Source organism: Lissotriton vulgaris, unplaced genomic scaffold, assembly GCF_964263255.1.
Source record: "Lissotriton vulgaris unplaced genomic scaffold, aLisVul1.2 SCAFFOLD_826, whole genome shotgun sequence".
Taxonomy (NCBI): Eukaryota; Metazoa; Chordata; class Amphibia; order Caudata; family Salamandridae; genus Lissotriton; species Lissotriton vulgaris.
Genome location: NW_028241440.1, coordinates 860,702 through 879,991, shown reverse-complemented (window position 1 = coordinate 879,991; position 19,290 = coordinate 860,702). Strand labels below are relative to the sequence as shown.

General features: G+C 42.6%; 1 protein-coding gene across 1 annotated transcript in view; it reads left to right on the top strand.

Moving 5' to 3' along the window:
• Window positions 1-19,290, top strand: part of ST8SIA6 (ST8 alpha-N-acetyl-neuraminide alpha-2,8-sialyltransferase 6) — a 178,805-nt gene that overhangs the window by 9,859 nt on the left and 149,656 nt on the right. Inside the window, exon 2 of the mRNA XM_086948097.1 lies at window positions 16,469-16,555. Within this exon, the coding sequence (XP_086804223.1) occupies window positions 16,469-16,555 (87 nt within the window). The remainder of the gene's footprint in view (window positions 1-16,468; window positions 16,556-19,290) is intronic.

Below are 19,290 nucleotides of genomic sequence, written 5' to 3'. Positions count from 1 at the left end.
GTCATCTGTGTATAGTAAGATAAAGTAAGGCCTGCTGGCATGGGGACCCCTACTTTCTGCATAGCATGTCATTGCAGGTGATTGGCAGATAGCCCTCACTAGGAGTTTCATGGCTAGCAGAAATAGAACAACTGAAAAGGGATAGCCCTGACACTCCCCCTATCACTTGGAAAAGGACTTACCAAGGAAACACTGCAGTTGACCTAAGTGGTGAGGGCTTCATACAACCATTTGACTTTGGCAAGAAAGTCATCACCTAGACCAGGATACCTTCGCGGGTAATAGTGCGCTTTACAAATTACCTTAACATTACATAACATAGACCCAGTCTCTGTCGGAAACATGCATTCCCAGTAAATCCTGGTCCCAAGTGAGAGGGCTAACGTTTCTTCCTTGGAATCCTTGGAGCTGGGCCAAACTGGCATATGGTTACTGTATGTTCTACCAGGTACAAATCCTATATACATAGAATGGATAAGATCAGAAAAATCTGTCCTAAGTTGTGTTGCCAAAACCCCCACGAGGAGCTTAATGTTGTTGTTCCGCCAAGATAGCTGCTCCATCGCAAAAGTCTTTCCTGGGTTTTGGGAGAACAGCAATCAATGTCCAATTGCAAGGAAATGCTATACTACCTGTATCTTCTACTTCCTTATAGACTTCATGTATTATTTGCATTGCCTGTTCCTTGACCCACTGTAGAATTTTCCTTGGAAGCCTTCCTGCCCTAGGGCCTTGTTATACAAAAGATCTGAAACTGCCTGAGCTATTTCATCATTGTCGATTTCACCTTTCTAAAGCACCCTACCTTCCTTATTGAGTTGTGGAAGTGTGGAGGTGTCAGGCGGCAGAAGAACCTGTCTTCAAGCACCCTGTCTGCCATCAATTCAGAACTGTAGAGTCCTTAGTAATAATTGTGAAAGGTCATAGAAATCTCCTGCGACCTCCTGACCAAACGACCTATGCCATCATGAACTGTAGGAATGGCAACCATTGCATCTCTCTACCTGAGTTGCCTAGCCAGTAGCCAGCTTCCTTTCCACCATACTCATGGTGGCGGGCTTTAAGCATATACTCTACCTTGGAGCGTATAAACTATGTGGATTAATTTTTCCCCATTATAGGTTCCATCGGTTCAAATCAGTTGGGTTTGGGGTATACTTAGCTGACAACAGTAATGTATTTTTCTAGTTATGTTTGCTGTTTCACCCTTTGGCTTTTGGCCAGTGTGAAGTCTAAGAAGACCTGCCCACATATTGTAGCTTTAAATGCTGTCCATAGAATTTGTGCTGAACCTTTTTTGGCTTCTAAGAATGTTGCAATATGGCACTTGAGTTTGACTTTTCCAGTTGCAATTTTGTAGAGTGAAACATTAAGGTACTAGGTCTACCTTATTTGTTTATTCAGGTTCCAGTTGATTTGCAGGTGGACAGGCACATGATCTAAAAGAGAACCCTCTTGGATATCACATTCTAACACCAAATGTGTTACCAGTTGGAAGATCAAGTGGTAATCTAACCTCGATTTTTGGTTTCACACACATTTGTTGCTTGGAGCTCTCCCTTTCAGAGGGGTGCAGGAGACGCCAAATGTCTAGGAGCCTGTGATCCTCCATAACATTTCTCGGCATCACCCCACCTCTGTTATTGACCCCAGCAGGCAACCCTGTCTTGTCCATTCTCCTCCCAAGATCACATGTGTTGTTCCTCAATCAGCTCTAACAGATTTTGTTCTCATTCTGGGCATATTTTGGCTCTACACTGACCACTTTGGTGCCAAGCCCTAGCTTAGTAACTATATAAATCTATATATAGGCACGGCCAGTAATAATTTGGACCTGAGAATAGCAGGATTACTGGTTTGATACTTGAACTAAGTTATCTGTATTATCTTGCACGATTTCACTTCTTTCTAGCAGCAGCACCCATTTTAGGTCCTGACGAATGCCTTGACACCGGATGGGTCACCCTGGCTAAAACATATAAACCCTTTCGTCATACACATGCAGTTTTAAATCCATTCTGCAGGTGCACTGTTTTTAATCCTGACAGCGAGAATAAGTTATTAAAGGTTCCCCATTTGTTTCTGCTAGTTAGTTTTAAGATCACCTCCTTCACAGTTTATTCTTAGTTGCGCTGCGCCCTCACCCAACTTACCTTTCTCCTTCATCTATTGGATTCAGTATATCCTCACTAGTGCTGGAATACAGAAACATCCCAGAGCACCTTCCTCTCAGTGAGGGAGTTGCAGACCTTGGTGGGACCAGGAATAGTCACCGAAAGGAGAAACCTAAATGATGAAGCATGCCACCTATGGTGGGTGAGGGATTTCGTCCTGAAAGGGATCATCCCACAGGTTCTCCTGTGTTATTTTGCGTGTCACTTTACATGGTAGTTGAGTTACCTTCAGACCCAAGGATTTCTTTGTTGGCAGAAAGTACATAATTGGGGATGTAATCCTTGCAAGTCGTTAAAATTCCCTTAGACCCTCCTCTAATTCTTTTAAATACAGGAGTAATATATATACCCAAAAGGTGAGGGAATAGCTTAGTCAGAAACCATCTCATATCATTGCTCTCTATTTTCTCAGGGACCCATACGACCTGCCATTGTCACATTTAGCCCAGTGTTCAGAGCCAGTCACCTTCTGCTTCAGGTGCCAAATATACTGGCTCCAAAAGTCAGCTCTGCCTATTCCTAGGTTCAGAAAGCTTACTGTCCAATAGGTGTTCGCGCATGTCTGTACAACAAATATCAAGCATGTGCTCCTTCAAAATCTTTTGTAATTGTTTATTGTGCAGCCCCTCACCAAACCTTTCAGTGCCTTACCAGAATGGTTTAAGGGATCAACACAGCTTTGTGTGGATAGTTTGTGACTGGCCTTAAACTGTTGTCTGTACTTTTCAGGTGTCAGACCAAACTTGCTGGTCAAAATGGTCTTCATTGCAGTGTAGCATGTCTGGTACCCACCTCCAGTGTAAGAAGAGTTTCCCTACCCACTGTGGGCATGTTCCTCCATAAACTACCACCTCAAAACTCATGTGGGACCTTGTTCACTTTTAAAGCCACCTCTTAGCTTGCAAACCAATTGCCCGGGTCATCCCCCACCACATAACTAGGCACCAACTCCTTGGGTACTCCGTATTTTGACTCATGTGACGGCACTGCAGGTATGCTGCCACCATTACTGTTGCTGGACCCCACATGTATTGCTTTAATGGGCAGCGCTCTGAGACTTAGCTCATGGGACATCTTTATTTCCTCCATGGTTAGTCTCTTCTCTTCTAGGCCTGCTTTTTCTCAGCCACTGCAAGTTTCTGCTGTTACTTCAACTTAGCGAGATCTAGTCTCAGCTTCCTTTCTTCCCTCCTGTCCACCAGCTCCTCTAGTGACAGGTGTCTGGGAGAGGCACTGCTCCTGGCTGGTGGAACCAATATTGCTTCCTGCAGGTCGTTGACCCTGTCCCCAAGAAGTGGTAAACCCATATTGGAATCTACACTCAGGTTATCCTCCTTATCTATGATTTCCAGCTCCTTCTGCCCTAGGTGGTCAGAACCTGCAATCTGAGTATCGGCCCAGGCTCTCAATGCTTTCTGGAACTCCACCTACCTGGTAAGTACCTTAATAGGAATCTGAAATCCCTTAAGGAAAACCTTTGGCTGGATCCCATGTTAGGAGTCTAACTTATCCATCTCAAAATCAGTTGCTGCAGGTGCAGGTACTACACCTCCAGTTTGGGACACGGTCTAGCAGGAAATAATCACAAAGTCTACACAGGGAAAATTGAAGTGGACTCAGTGCAGAATTGTAGTGAACAATGAGTTACTCTATGATGTTGCACAAACAAGATCCTTTCCTCTCTGCTGATCACCAATGTAAATAATGGGATTCTTGGTTGGCTGAGGTATGCATCCAAGCCAGGCAGGAACTACCACTCTAGTAGTAAGGATAAGCTAAATACACACTAAAAGATAACCTGTGCACACCCTCCGGTAGCTTGGGACAGAGCAGTCAAGCTTATCTAAAGAGACAATAAGTAAAGTATTTGTGCAACACACACACAGTAACACAATGAATACACTACAAAAAAAATGTTGTCTGTATTATTAGTCAAAACAAGAACAAAACAGAAAAAATATCACATATGTTTCTCAAGATATCCACACTTAAAGAATACCAAGAATCACGGTGTTCAGTAGTTCTTGAGCGTCAAAGGGTTATGTTTAAAGTAGGCCAAAAATGCAAGATTAGTAAACTCTGGAGTGCCGAAAGAACACTTTTATTGTATTGTGCAGCTATGGTATCACTGATCTGTTTATACTACCAGGCGCAAACAACAGAGGAGTTAAAACAACAATGACCCGTTATTGAATCAGACTCTGCCACCTGTTAGTGGGAGCATGGAAACTGCTGAGACCTCCAAGATCTGCTGTGAATCCGTACCTGCCCTGGGCGCTGAGAACAAGGGAAGCTAGTCTCCGGCATCAGAGAGCCCAAGGCGACTGGGGCCGGGATGACGTAGTCGCTGCACTCTGTGTTGCCCAGGCAAAGTCTTCTAAGAAAATAATGATGATCTGCTCAGCTGCCGGCCTCAGAGTCCCACGGCAGCACTGGTATGGCAAAAAGTCTTTGATGACCCTAAGACTTTTAGAAACAGGGGGAAAGCTAACTGTTATGTGCCCGGGTTGGGCCCAAGTAACGGAGCTACACATTTTTCTTACATTGTCCTAATTTTGTACAATAACATATCTGCTGTGACCTTTTGCACACATTTGCCTGCGCGACAATGTTGAATTAGTTTCTTTAAAACTACTTTATTTATACATCTAGCTTTGCATAACATTATCATGATGACTTGAACACCATGTACAAGGCCTCTTGATGCACTATGTACAAATGTTGCTCTACCTTCATCCACGGGATGACAGGGCTATTTATATATCTGTAACATCGCTAATCTATACGCACTTCACAAGGATGCTTCCAAATATAAAGAATGAGCAGTCCAAAAGATTTGCAGAGGAGGCACTTCAGCTGACACTGAGGGTCCCTGCATGCTGAGACTTCACAATGGAGTGGTCTGGCATCTGCTTGAGGGGGTGTCCCGTTCGTGACCAAGACGGGATCCTACATTCTCTCCCACCAAGTAATGGGGCTGCATCGTCCTTTGGGGGGATTCTTGGCTTTACGCCTGCACACACTCTAGTTTCACGCAGTGTAGGGTTCACATAGTAGGAGTAAACCTAATTACTGCCTTGATTATATGCCTGCATATATACACTTTTGTAGCACCATAGTAGAACCATATCTGCTATTAATGCTTTTGGTGCTTGTAATAACTTTCAGCTGCTTCTGTCTACCGATTATCGCAGCACATGTATTCTATACAAGACTAGGTTGGTTCAATAAATATATTGAAAATGTCCTACTGTGTATTCTCTGTATATTTCTCTGTGCACAAGTAAGCATGAGTGACTGAGTGAAAGGTTCTGATCTGTTTCCACAATCTCTGAGGGGCCAGGGTTCTCATGTTCAGTTGTTGCCAGAAACCCTTCGCTCCCTGATAAGGTTTGGGAGGCTTACGGTGATACCTTAATATAGCTGGTCTATAGTCCAACATACCCTGCAGGAGTGCCCGGAATAAGTCTAAGCACCTCACCCAAAGATTAGGTTGTCCAACAAATGTGCAGATCCTATTGATTAGTAGGAACTACACAACACAACAAGCCCATTTAGAACACTCGTAGCACAATAAAAGGTAGAAGGCGCACAAAAGCAGTTAGCAAAGTAGCAGTTCCTCCTGGCAGCACAATCCTGATTGTTATGTTGTCCAACAAATGCACAGTTTCTCCGGAGAGGTTCAAGCCGTCCGACACAAGGATCCCTTCCAACCCAGTTCTGACTGCCAAGCTATCCGTGTGGGGTTATCAGTACCTTGTGTGCGGACAGGACCCCACCGATTAAAGTGGAGAGTGAGCCCTTCCCACCCCTGTCAGCCTAGGAAGACCCATCAGAATGCACTTGAGTGGCCTGTGTTGTGGCTGTCTAAAGGGAGGGCATAAAGGTAGCTGTCATTCAGCACAACCCACACGTGTATTTGAGGACAGGCTATCAGTCACATAGAGCAGTAAGTGCAGAGAAATATCCACTTTCTGTAAATAGTTAAATCCAACATCACCAGTAAGTATGATTTATCAATACAATTCTAATCATATGAAACATAAAAAAGCTGCTCCTCTCTGATCAGGAATTACCACTTAAAAAGGTATAAAGGAATTTGCATGAGAGGAGTAGGCCTCATAGTATTGAAAAAACAAAATAGGCTGTTTGTCACTACCAGTACATGCAAACCACAACAGTACATGTTCTACCTTTCACTAACATAGCACCCTGCCCTGAGGGATATCTAGTGTCTACATTAGGGGTGAATTATACGTAATAAAAGGGGAGTTCAAGGCTTGGCAAGTAGTTTTAAATGCAAAGGTGAGGTGGCAGTAAAGTGCACACACAAGCACTGCAGTGGTAGGCCTTAGACAGGTTTGAAAGGCTACTTCTGCCGGTGGCACAGTCAGTGCTGCAGCCTACCAATAGCATCTAACTGACAGGCCCAAGTATATGGTATGCCACTTTATAAGGGACTTACAAGTAAATTAAATATGTCAATCAAGTATACACCAATTACACATGTTTAGGGAAGAAGCATATGCACTTTAGCACAGATTAGCAGTGGTAGCGTGCTCATTGTCCTAGACCAACAATAAGATACATGAAAACGTGGAGGTTAAAAGCAAAATGATTGGGGGAAGACCACCCTAATGATGCCAGGTTTAACAGGCATTACATTGTGTGACCAAGTGTAAGGACACATAATGGACTGCATTGCAGTGATGCAGTTTGTGATTTTGTTCATCTTTTTAGTTTGTCATTGTGGTTGTGGTTGACAGAGACGTTTTTAAGGTATGGCAAAGTGGGCTCTGGCCCAGGGTCCCAGCCTTACATGACCACCCTGATAGTGCCAGCTCTGTTCTGCAGAGGCTTGTCTTGATGAGCTAGAATAATTCTTAGACAGATTGATTTAATTTATTTTTAATGTGGGTGATGTGTGAGTCTATTACAGACATTTTGCAGAGAAATGTGTTTATTTTTCATGCAACATCCATAAAACAAAATTCTTTCAGATCTAAACAGGACCCCACATATGAGAAATGGGAGGGTGTCACAAAGATTATCTGCAGTAGTATTAGTGAGCTGCTGATGTGTTACAATATTAAAAATACACATCACTACAAATGATCAAGGACATCCAGATGCCCACTCTATCAGATGACAACCGGGAATACTTAGACCCCCCCACTCTCTAACGACGAGGTGGCACAGGCCATTAGAGGGGTTCACTCCGGAAAAGCCACGGGCCCGAACGGAATCCCTATAGAACTTTATAAACTGAGTGCTAACAAATTGGCCCCCTTTGTTCGGTCCATGTTTGCAGAGAATAAGGAGAGGGGTCAGCTCCCATATGACCAGCAGGTGGCAAATATAGTGGTCATCCACGAAGCGGGCAAGCCCAGGACACTGCTTATCCTTTAGGCCCATCTCATTACTAAATGCTGAACCTAAAGTTCTAGCGAAGTTGCTGTCAACATGACTTGTCAAAGTCATCACTACCTTGGTACATCCGGACCAGTCCGGCTTTATGCCACATCGAAATACTGCTCTTAACCTGCGCAGGTTACACAGAGTATTGGGAAGGTCCCCGACGATCCAGGAGCCAGCGGTGCTGGTGTCGCTCGATGCCACTATGGCATTTGATAGGGCCGAGTGGTCTTACTTGTTTGCAGTCTTGGGAAAGATGAGCTTTGGACCAGAGTTCATCGATTGGGTGTGCCTATTGTATGCTGACCCCTTGCCAGAGTAGTGGTAAAGAATCATAAGTCTGCTGACTTTCCCCTCGGCAGAGGCACGAGGCAAGGATGCCCCTTATCCCCGCTCCTGTTTGCTTTAGCGCTAGAGCCGCTTGCAGCGTGGGTACGGTGGGACCGATCGATCCGAGGACTGCGATGGACGATGGATTTGGAGGATTATATCTCATTGTATGCCAATGATATTCTGCTCTATTTTACCAATCCAAGGGGCTCCCAGATATGGATGTGCTTGCCATATTCGGGAGGTACTCTGGGTTTGCAATCAACATGTGAAAGTCAGTGCTTTTTGTCCTCAGAGGCCATCCGCCGGTGATCCCGGAAACCTGCCCGATACAAATCGAGCCGATAGGGTTTCGATACCTCGGTATCTATGTCACACTTGACCTGAAATTACGATATGCTAACAATTTGGGACCCCCTATGACTCGATTTAAAGGACACATGATGCGTTGGCGGGCACTTCCGCTCTCTCTTCTGGGCAGAGCAGTGCACTTCAAGATGATGGCCCTTCCCCGATTCCTGTATGCGCTCCTGAACGCTATGGACCACGTACCAGCGACCTATTTCAAGGAAATAGAGGCTCTCCAGAGGCAGCTTCTTTGGGATGGTAAGCCCCGTATAGCCTTTTCCAAGCTCAGCCTCCCCTGGTATGATGGGGGAATAGGGTTGCCTGACTTACGGAAATATTACTGGGCCTCCCAGTTGGCGGCGGTGAATTACGTTATATACGGGGTCCCAGTGGACCCCAGTTATGCTATGGACCGCTGGCAAGTGCCGGGGGGTGATTTCACAAGGGCACTGTATGCCAGATCGGGACGTTGTCCCCTTGCGGGTCCTACAGCACTCACAGTACAGGTGTGGCACGCGGCCAATAGACATCTCAAGTGGGAGGGGAAACTAACACTCGCCACCACATTATTGAGTTCAGAGAGATTAGGAAGCCTTTGGAAGTCCAAGGTGTTTGACAAGTGGGAATTTATCAGGATTACACAGATCAAGGACGTCTAGGGGAAAGACACAATTCACATGTTCGATTCCCTCAAGCAGAAATATCACCTTCATGATAGGGAGCACTTCTGTTATCTCCAGATCAGACACTCATTACTTACACTTATCCCCGTAGGCACGCTACTTCCAGATGCTTCTTCCCTTGAAGACCGGGTGTTGGATGGTCTTCTCCCAGAAAAGACCATCTCCCTAATATATAAAAAACTCATCAATAATATGGGGGACCCACTGGTACTTATCAGGACACAGTGGAGTGCAGCAGGGAGGGAGTTAGATGACGAGGATTGGCGGGAGGCGGTCTCTTCTCCACGTGTAGTGGCAATACAGATGAGGCTCAGATTAGTGCAGTTAAAGATTCTTCACAGGTCGTATGTCACAGGGCCTCGTCTGGTCCTACTGGGTAGATCAGAGAGTGGGGAATGTCGCAGGGGGTGGGGAGAACTTGGAACTTTCATGCATATTTTGTGGCACTGTAGGGAGGTACAGGTCAATTGGGTAGAGATCCATGATAGGCTACGGCATGTCCTGGGGTTAGAGATACGGCCAGAGGCTCGTAGGTGTATTTTAAATGTTTGGGAACCCATTTATCTGTATACGTATGAGCGACAGTGGGTAACGTTAGCATGCATGGTTGCCAAGCGCAACATCGCTCAGCTGTGGGGAGCTGGACAGCCACCCCGGGTTGGGAAATGGGCAGAAGACATGGATTGGTGCATGTTCAGGAAGAGGTCGGTCTACGTTTCCAGAGGTTGTCCCAAAAAGTGGGGTAAGGTCTGAGCAAACTGGAATCGCTACCGTGGTGACATTTGTATGCCCCCGATCTGTCTGGAAGAAGAGAAGGCGCAGGAGTCCCTGTGATCCCTTGATCATCATCTTGTATGTATGGTTTGAAGTATGGATCTGTATATAGGACAATTGTGTAACTGGTCAATGTCACATGATGTCTTTCTTTTGTTAACTGTTAATAAAAACATTTGCAAAAAAAACCCACACATCACTATCCTTTAATATTAGATGTGGACACATTTAGAATTTGGATGAGTGTGTCTGTGCACTGCCAGTGACCTGGCCAAAGAGGGTACGAAAGAGCTGAAATTGGGTCACAAATGTAAAACTGTTTCGAACATGGGACCCCAAAATACTTTAGTCCCAGTGCCCCCCAAATCCTTAAGATATCACTAGTGGTTGCATGTCCTTGTTGCTGACTCTAAGTGATAGTTACTTCAGTTTTGTATGCCTCTTTTGAACACATATCATTGTGTCATGTCCTGTGATTATTTACTCTAAACATCCAATCTTTTCCAGATGTCTTTCCTTCCTGCAGGGAAAGTACAAGTCATGTGGGCCTTGGGAACTTGCAAGTGTGGGCTGGAATGCCCAGGATATGGCTCTCCAAAGAGACATTAGAGTTCGTTGAGCTCCGGTTTCCCAGATCTGATTTCTCTGACGTACATTTGTACATTTTTGGCGGTGGGTGATGGGGGAGGGAGGCGACCTGTTTGGATGGAGCTTCTCCAAACAACTTCATTTGCTTTCCTTCTTGGCTTTCTAATGATTTTCTGAAAGTCTCCGCCCGCATGGCTTCCTCAATAAAGATTTTATTGGCTTTTAACTGTGTTCAACACAATCGTTCTTAGCAAGTAGTTCGTGTTTTCCCTGCAGCGTTTCAGAACTCACGCGTTCCCTTCCCCAGTAAAGGGAGAGTCTGTGGTAAGTAAAACCACTTCAGATGAATTGTCAGACTTCCTGAAATATTCTTCATTGTTTGCCTGGAATATATACCTTATTAAATCGCAAAACAGGAATTCACCTTTACTTTGCTTTAGAAGTGATCATTTTTGTAAATGATAATTTTATTAAAACTTTTTCAAAATATATCTCAAAATACAAAAGGTTTTGACACTTCTGAAATATAAATATGGAACGTGACAGACTTGTGCTGCACGTAAAAACAAACAACCGCAGAGGAACAGGATTCTTGACCTTGATATGTATAATAATGTGGTCATCTGTGGGACACAACTAGGAGAGAGACCATGGCAGGTATCAAGGAAAGCAAAATAAAAGATCCCCTGCCGCAGTCTATTTATGAAGCAGTTGTGCTATAACTAAGGCTCCCAGAAATCCGTTTTTACGGATTTTTACATATAAATACAGACAGAAAACTGTGTGTTTTCTGTCTGCATTTAATTTTAAAAGTGGATAAATAAAGAATATTGGGCTTCATTTAAGTGACTTTCTGAGCTGTCTTTCATGAAATATAGCCCAACAGCTGAGAAAATGGACAGCATAGGAAATTAACAAGCAGGGTGACATTTATTTAAATAAAGGCATATGTCAAAATACGTTTCTGATAAAATGGTCATATTTACCAGTAAATGTACTGTTATGCAATATATTGCAGCTTAAGTAGCTAAAACACACCATACATCAAATTATGCCTGCATGTCTATCAGTTAAATAAATATGGAAATGTACAGTTTAGGTTATAACTTATAACCTAAACCATAGAAGGTGTATCAGACTTACTACAGATTACAAAGCACTGCGGTTGCATAATGTAAGGCCAGATGCATAACAGCATTTTGCGTTCGCAACCTCTAGTGTTTGTTTATCACTGGGTGTGACCGAAATATGCCTTTTTCAATTGTACAGAACAAATTTTACGTGACAGGTTTTTACGTGAAAAGGGCTTTGCGGCTCGTACCAATTTCAAAGGGGCAGAAAAAGACCTTCCTCACAAATTGCGTTTTGGTATGCAGGCTATCAATGGTTTTTCACCACGAACTGTGTTTCCAGCACTACCTGCCCCAAAACAATTTTTTGTATAATTAGTACCAGCTCCTTTAAGGAACATGGGCTGCTTCAAAAAAGGTTTCCATTTGGAATTGTAAACATAGAGATGGTTGTCTGCTGTTCTTTGTTGGCCATCATCTCAATATTTATAACAAGTCACGGGGGTCTGCTTGATTAATATTCAGTGGGCAGCATGTTCTGTTGCCCTCTGTGAATGGTGCCTTTGTGACGCAACCTTTTAGCACATAGGTGACTTCACAAAATCATAGTCCATTCGCAAATTTACAACTATGTTTTTTTGTGAACGGGCTCTTAGTCCATCTGGCCTGTAGATTCCAAAATAGCACAAGAAGTTAACCTCCAACACTGAGAATTGCATGAAAAATGGAGACCAGCTGCTGTATAATTTTCGAAGTGGGAGCCTCCACATGGCCTTTTAAGGCAGCCCTGTGTCTGTGCTTTTTAGGAAACAATGCTGCCAACATCGCATGGAATTATTAAGTACCTCGGAAAGTGTGTGCATGAGGTCCGCTTAGGTGAAAAAGAGAAATACAAAGGAAGGGGAAGGTGTGAGGAGACTGCAGGATATGGGTTTTGTACACGATAAAATGTCACTGTTTCCACTGATATCCTTATGTTGTTGTTTGGTTTCCATAATACAAGTCTGCTTGGTCTTCCTTAACTTTTAGTCCAGTATATTTGTTCTTTTGTTGATTTTCCTATCTTCAAAAGTACGTTTCACACTGTGAGTGTGTGTGTTAGCGCTAGGCTCACGATGAAAGTTATGTTGTTGTTCCACTACTATAGGCATTTTTAAAGCATGGTTATCCTTTCTAGTCTGCTGATTTTATAAAAGGGGTTTCCTATTGGTTGTACCGTTGATACCTATAGTCCAGTATGAGGTTAAACTTTGTAAAGGAAGTGCTGAGAATGTTTTTTTTTTTTGGAGGGGGGCGTTGTTTGGAACTGCTCTCAGGGAAACTAGCTCTTGGAATTGTAGTGATTGACGGATTGTAGGAAATGTAGCACAGCATACAATATCTTAAACATTGATATTTGGTAATCTTCATATATTCAAAAAGCGATGTGTAAAATAACCTGCTTTGGCAGACCATCTCAGTATACTATGTGTAGTTATTTGAACACAACAAGATTTAAATAGACACACTTATCTAAATACTATAGTTGGTATTAAATAACAACACAAACACAACAATACATGGTGGGTAAGCAAGAGACTGTGCAGACTTGCAGGATAATGAGGGGGACTGCATGCAGTCAATAGTGTAAAGAATAAGTAGACCTTTTTCATACAATACAAGGGATTAGGAGTAATTGTCGGCATTGGTGGTTGAGTTTGGCTTAGGGCCCCTTTTCTGTGGAAGAAATGAACTAGACAGCCACCTGTAATTAATTGAGAAAGGTTAAGCAAAAATGTTTGCAATCGTGTGGATGTCTGCGTTGTTCACCAGACTGAAAGACTGCAAGATGCTAGAATTTAGTGTACACGACATGGAGTTTATGGTGTAACTGCTTCACTGGGGGAGCAGGGGGGGGCTAGGCCATTACAAACTTGAACATCAGGCAAAATAGTTTGAATAGGACCCTATGATGCACATGTGCCAGATTGTGTGGAGGTGGTAGACATAGTGGAGAGTTGAGACTGGTTGTGTCTATGTGACCAAGAAGGGGCCCTAGTTGGACTGAATAGAGAAGAGGGCCAGTTTGCTCTTCCCACTGTGTTGATCAGGATGTTGGTATTGTGTTTAGCTTTTAATATAACGGTAAATATTTACAGATGTTCAAAAGGCGAAGACACACTGCTATGGCTTAAGAAGTGATAAGGGAGGTGAAGTACCTCTCATTTTCAAAGAATATTGTTTTGTATTATTGCGTTTATATAGCGCTTCATGCAACTGACAGAGTTGTGAAGAGCTTTGATTTACAACCGGCATCACCCATATAGATCATTTTACATGACTGGGTTTGGGTGAAGTGTGTCAGTTTTCGTAATAGGCCCTAAACATGGTCCAGCATTGGTGCTGCACATAGTCATGAAGTGTTGAGGATAAGTGTGACAAAAGACACTTTGTGCATATATGGATACCCACCTATTTGTAGTGCTAATTATAGCACAGTTAACATCAATATTATAAAAGTCGTATCACCAGAATTCCTTCCAAAAGAGACTTCTGTATCTTGGCAGTTTGGACTCAGAAGGAGTATGCCCTTGTATGAAATTTGTTAAAGAACAGGACACATAGCAAAGGGACTGCCTTAGAGCGAAAATCTCTGGCTTGATGGCATGTACAGACTTTTGTTGAAAGAAGTGGGCTCTGAGCATTGGTGGAGTAGTGATCTATTGCTTTATTGATACTTTCCTTTAAAGGTGATATGTGTGGCCATCAACAGCCAGTGCAGAGACTAGAGAACAGGACAAATGTACAGTTGCCTATCGGTTTGCACCAAACTAGCAGTATGAATCGAACAGGAGTGAGGCTAATATCCACACTTCCCTGAACTCACTGGCAACCATGGGAAGGATATTGATGCTGGCCAGCAGCAGGGTGGAGGAAGGGGAATGTAACAAGAGAGACAAAAACAGAGACCCTGGATTCCGGCACTCTTTCTCTTACTTTAGTTGGGCAAAACCTGCATTGCAAACGAGCTAGTATCTACCTAAGAAATTACTCTTATAGCATTTCATCATGGGCATACCAATTAATTATTCCTAACATGACATACCTACTGAAAGTCTCTTTATAATCAACACTCTATGATTGATTGAAACGCTAACATCCTAGAGCTGAAATATAAATGAAGCCTTAAGGATAGGTGTAAGAACCTAGACCTAAATAGCATTTCTGTATAGATAACTATCTTCATTGATTTATAATTCAAGTCTGTGATCCAAGGAATTCTCAATGTAACAAGTTCATCAGCAGTATCATAATAACTGCATGTTAGTGCTATGTGTTTCTTCTGGATACTATACATTTACTTCCCCGCCATGGTCAATACCTTAATATCTTTTGTATTCTAAATACTAGTAACTAAGTATGCGCAAGTTGACAATTCCTCTTGTGAAATAATAAGTCATCTTTGAAAAGGATGACTCCAGTATTAAAGTGGAAATCAAAGTCAAAATCAATAATTTTTAGTGTTATCCGCAAATACTTCTCTATCTTCAGTAAGTCTTTGGCAGCTCCAGATGAAAGCACAATGAGTTCTAGTCCCCTGGTATAAAGGGTCTTACTGTTGATCCTCAGGTGGAATAAAGTTTTGATGTAGGAGAGCAAATAATTCTGTTCAATACCAAAAAATAGTTGAATATAGGAAGTCGTTTTAATCAACTTTCTTAGACAAGAGCAATTACATCTTGTATAATAGTTGGGGGGAATTTGGTCTGAGCTTTGTTTTTAGTTTTTAAAATGTGATTCGTTTTTAGTTCTTCTGGGAATATGTCAGACTCCAGCAGCTGGTTTAGCAGTTCAGGCGTTCATGAGGATGTCCTTTAATTTGTGGACTTGTATATGAAACAACATTATGCCAAAGGTGCAGCAGTTCAATAGCATATATTTCACCTGGGTTTGGTTGATAAAGGCTTTGAGAAATATAATTTCCTTGTTTCTGTGCTGTCCTCGGGGGAAATGGTCCAGGTCTTGACTAGGGAAATGCCACTTATCTAGGTACTTACAAAGATTTCATCTCTCATGAAAAGAATGCAGCTGCTAAACTTATATTGAGGCCCGAACAGGAGAACCTTAGTATCCCATTTTAGTTATCTCATTTGGCTACCTCTGGCAAAGGAATTACACCCAAGCCATGGACTATTGACACGAATTGCTGACAATGTTCATCCTTCTTGGCTAAATATTTTAGTGGGTTACACCAATTGGGGTAGCTGGCCAAAATTTTTTTGTTTTTTAACTGAAGGGGCATCCTGAATAAAAAAAAAGTTTGAATACCACTTCATTAGATTATTACGTTTACAAGCAGAATTTTCCAAATGATGAAGATCATTTCATAATTTTGTTTGGAATTACTTTGTAAAGGTTATTCTTTCTCCATTACATGTGCATTCTGGTGCTATCTTTAAAGAATGTTCAGTAATATTTAAAGGAAAAGAATCAAAAGCAATGATAGAAGATATGAAATTACTGTGACATTACTGTGACATTTGGGACCCTTTTTCTATCTAACTGTTGATGTTTATAAATATCATCTGAGTCTCTTTTTTATAGCTGCATCAATTTTGCAGAAGATAACAATTACTGACTTTGTTCTGCCATGATCGACAGAGGGTTAAAATGTGCTAGAATTATGTAGGTTTTCACTACTGGAAGAATGTCTGTCTTTTCTGTCTTTGGGAGCATCCCCAGGGGAGAGGTGTGGTGCCGCGGCCAGGGCAACTGACACTGGAATCTGGGGATCATGGTTCGATTGCAAGCGCCAGCGGCAGATTAGCCCAGCACCATGTGACTCTGGGCAATAGCTTGCTTAATCTTCCTGACAGCCCCCAGCACATGGAGACCCTTACGGGTGATTGTTTGCCCATTACAAATGTGAAATATTATTATTATTTTGACTGAAATGCAAATAACAACGTAAGCTGTAAATAACAATACCTCATCAACATTCTTTGTTAAATTACATTATCATTAAAATGGGTAGCCTTTATCTATTGAGTAGAGTTTCTTTCATTCAGTTATATATATTAATGCCAATATTGGTTCATGTTTTTAGGTATTCAGAAGATTTTTACATTCAGTCTTTCCGTACAGTGCAAAACTGCACTTGGACTCGAAGATCAAACGAATATAGAAATTTCAGGTAATTTTGTTTAATAACTTCAAAACACAAATAAGTGGTTTTATGTGATGCAATTTACTTCTGGTTGTTTTTTTTGTTTTGTTTTTTAAATAAAGACTGCCCTTTTCCTGGGCTACTTTGAACTATCCCTTAGAGTACCGCTTTCAACCTTCTTATGCATGCTAACCTCACAAACATCCTCAACTCACTTAAGGCAGCTATCTAGGAAAACAACATTCTATCTTCAACCGTTATAAAATTTCTCCATAGAGATCAAAAAACCTTACCACAAAATGTGACATTCTGACACATCATGCCCTTACTAAAAAAGCACAATCTTAGCTAGACAATTTGTCTAACTTCCACTATATCACCCACCTTATATTTGTCAGAAAACGTAATGAGAAAACAGTTGCCATTGAAAAAAAAACCCAGACCAGGACGAACAACTTCTCAAGGATTTCTAATTCAACTTCAGACTATACAGGAGCATAGACGCTGCCGGCCTCCAGGTAGTCAACAATACCCTCCTGATCAATAACAAGAATGAATCCTGCCTCCTGATCCTACTCAGCCTTTCTAGAGCATTTGATACAGTTAACTATCATGCATTGAGCTACACTGTGGAAATATGCATGTGCTTCTTCACCACAGTGCTGTAGTTACTCACCTCCTACCTCTCCAGATGGGAACATCGTAATCCCAGTAACTTTCCATCTCCTGCAGAGTGCTCCAACTCACTGTCCTATCCTACATCATTTTCAACCTCTAAATGGGAATTGAAATCTCACCCACTAACAGGAAAATCAGAATCCATCAATATGCTGAGAAAATGCAACTTTGCCTGAACATCTTAACTACCTAAGACATTCCGCAGTTTTAAACCTACCTTGATTATTTTGAATTGGATGTCCAGTGTCATCTAAAACTCAATCCGACCAAGACACAATTCCTCCTGTTCTACAACAGTAATAAACAATCACAAATTTTGTCCTAGCTTCTCAGAATGCATTTAGATGGCTTCAGCCTCAAAATAAAATCTCTTTGGGTCACATTCGACACCAATACCCCCTTCAAAGAAAACATTGCCAAGGAGAGCAAGACTGCATAGTACTTCTATTTCCTCCTGAAGAAATGGAAACATTTCTGACCTGAAACTGTAAGGCTACATCTAAATGAATGTAGACCCCTGCTCTACAATCTCCCAAACCTCACTTTGGTCCTCTAAAAGGAACATACTGTAGTATGTTTCATCAAAGGCCTGAAAAAGTTCAACCATAACACCCCAACTTTGCAGGGGCTGCAACGTTTTTTTTTTGCTTAGATATATTTTTATAGAAATCGGGAATCTTGAAACAATTGATATTTCATATGTACTTATTTAACTTTGGGAAAAAAATTCTATATAAGATATTTTGCCCGAGAAATAATGTTCTTCATCTCTGCGATATCATTATGCATAGAAAGTCCTCTCCAAAATTTAAACTGCTCATAAAAAGTCTGCATATATTTGCAATGTGCATAGGAAGGTACTGCACAAGGTAGACGTGTGAGAAAAGTATACACACATTTCATTAGACTTCCATTCTACACTCTTAGCGGCTGATTACGATGTAGGGCGGGTCGCCACCGCCCGCATGGCAGTGGCGATTCGCCCTAAATTTCCCTCCACCCGCCGCCCATTTCCCCCCACCATATTAGTATGGCGGGGGGGACCTGGCGGAAAAAGATAACATTATGGAGGCAGTGTCTGTGAGACACCGTCATCCGTATTATGATGAGTGTGTTAATGAGCCTTTCCATGGCGGCGTTGCCGCCATGGAAAGGCTCGCGGTCATTGCTGTTGGGGGCCCATAGCGGGCCCCCATGGTGTTGGGGGGTAGGGGGTGCACATGTGGGGTACCTATGGTACCCCCCTCATCGCCATGCACTACATGACAGGTACCACGTGGTGCCTGCCATGTAGGGCATGGGAATGCCGTGCACAGTCCATTGACACTGCAAGTGGGTCTGCAGCCAGCAGATCCATCCGCAATGTTAAGGTGCCAGGATGCGCCCGCCAGTGTCTCGGATGCATCCTAATTTACATGGTGGGACAGCCACGACTTAGGCGGTCGGTCCCTGGCTCCCCTATGGTCCGACCGCCATTGTAATGACCCCTTGGTGTTCAGCTGCATGAGAGTAGGGTTGCAGCGCCTTTAGAACCTGCTCCATTCCTAGGCTGTTACTAAAAGCCTGGTAGTCAACCTGAAGAAATCTAAAGTTGTACAACTATGAAGAAAGTTTTACCAGAGGGGCGCGGCTGGCTCTACAATATCAACAAAATCATGAAGTACCAATAATATAATATCATTGGGCCCTTATTGATTCAAGAGGCTCCTATGCTTGGCAACAGAAGTAAGATGCAACAAACAATCTGGCCCTTCAGGTGACTCTATCCAAGCTATCAGACTCATTGTTGGGTCCAAACCTTTCACCCTTCCCGCACGTTATGAGAGCTAAAATCACTCCATCATTTTCCTACAGTAGTGAAATATTACTAGGTAAAAATTGCAACCTGCTGAACGAAGTTGTTACCAGGGTATATAAATGCATCCTTTGGCTGACGTGATCCTCCTCCACCACTCAGATCAGGATGGAATTGGGTATTCTTGATCAGCAGGCAGTTACATCTGGCATCTATCTGAATTTGTGCCATAAACTCCGGGCGACAATGGATGGCTGCACAGAGGAATTACTATGGGATGAGATCAACA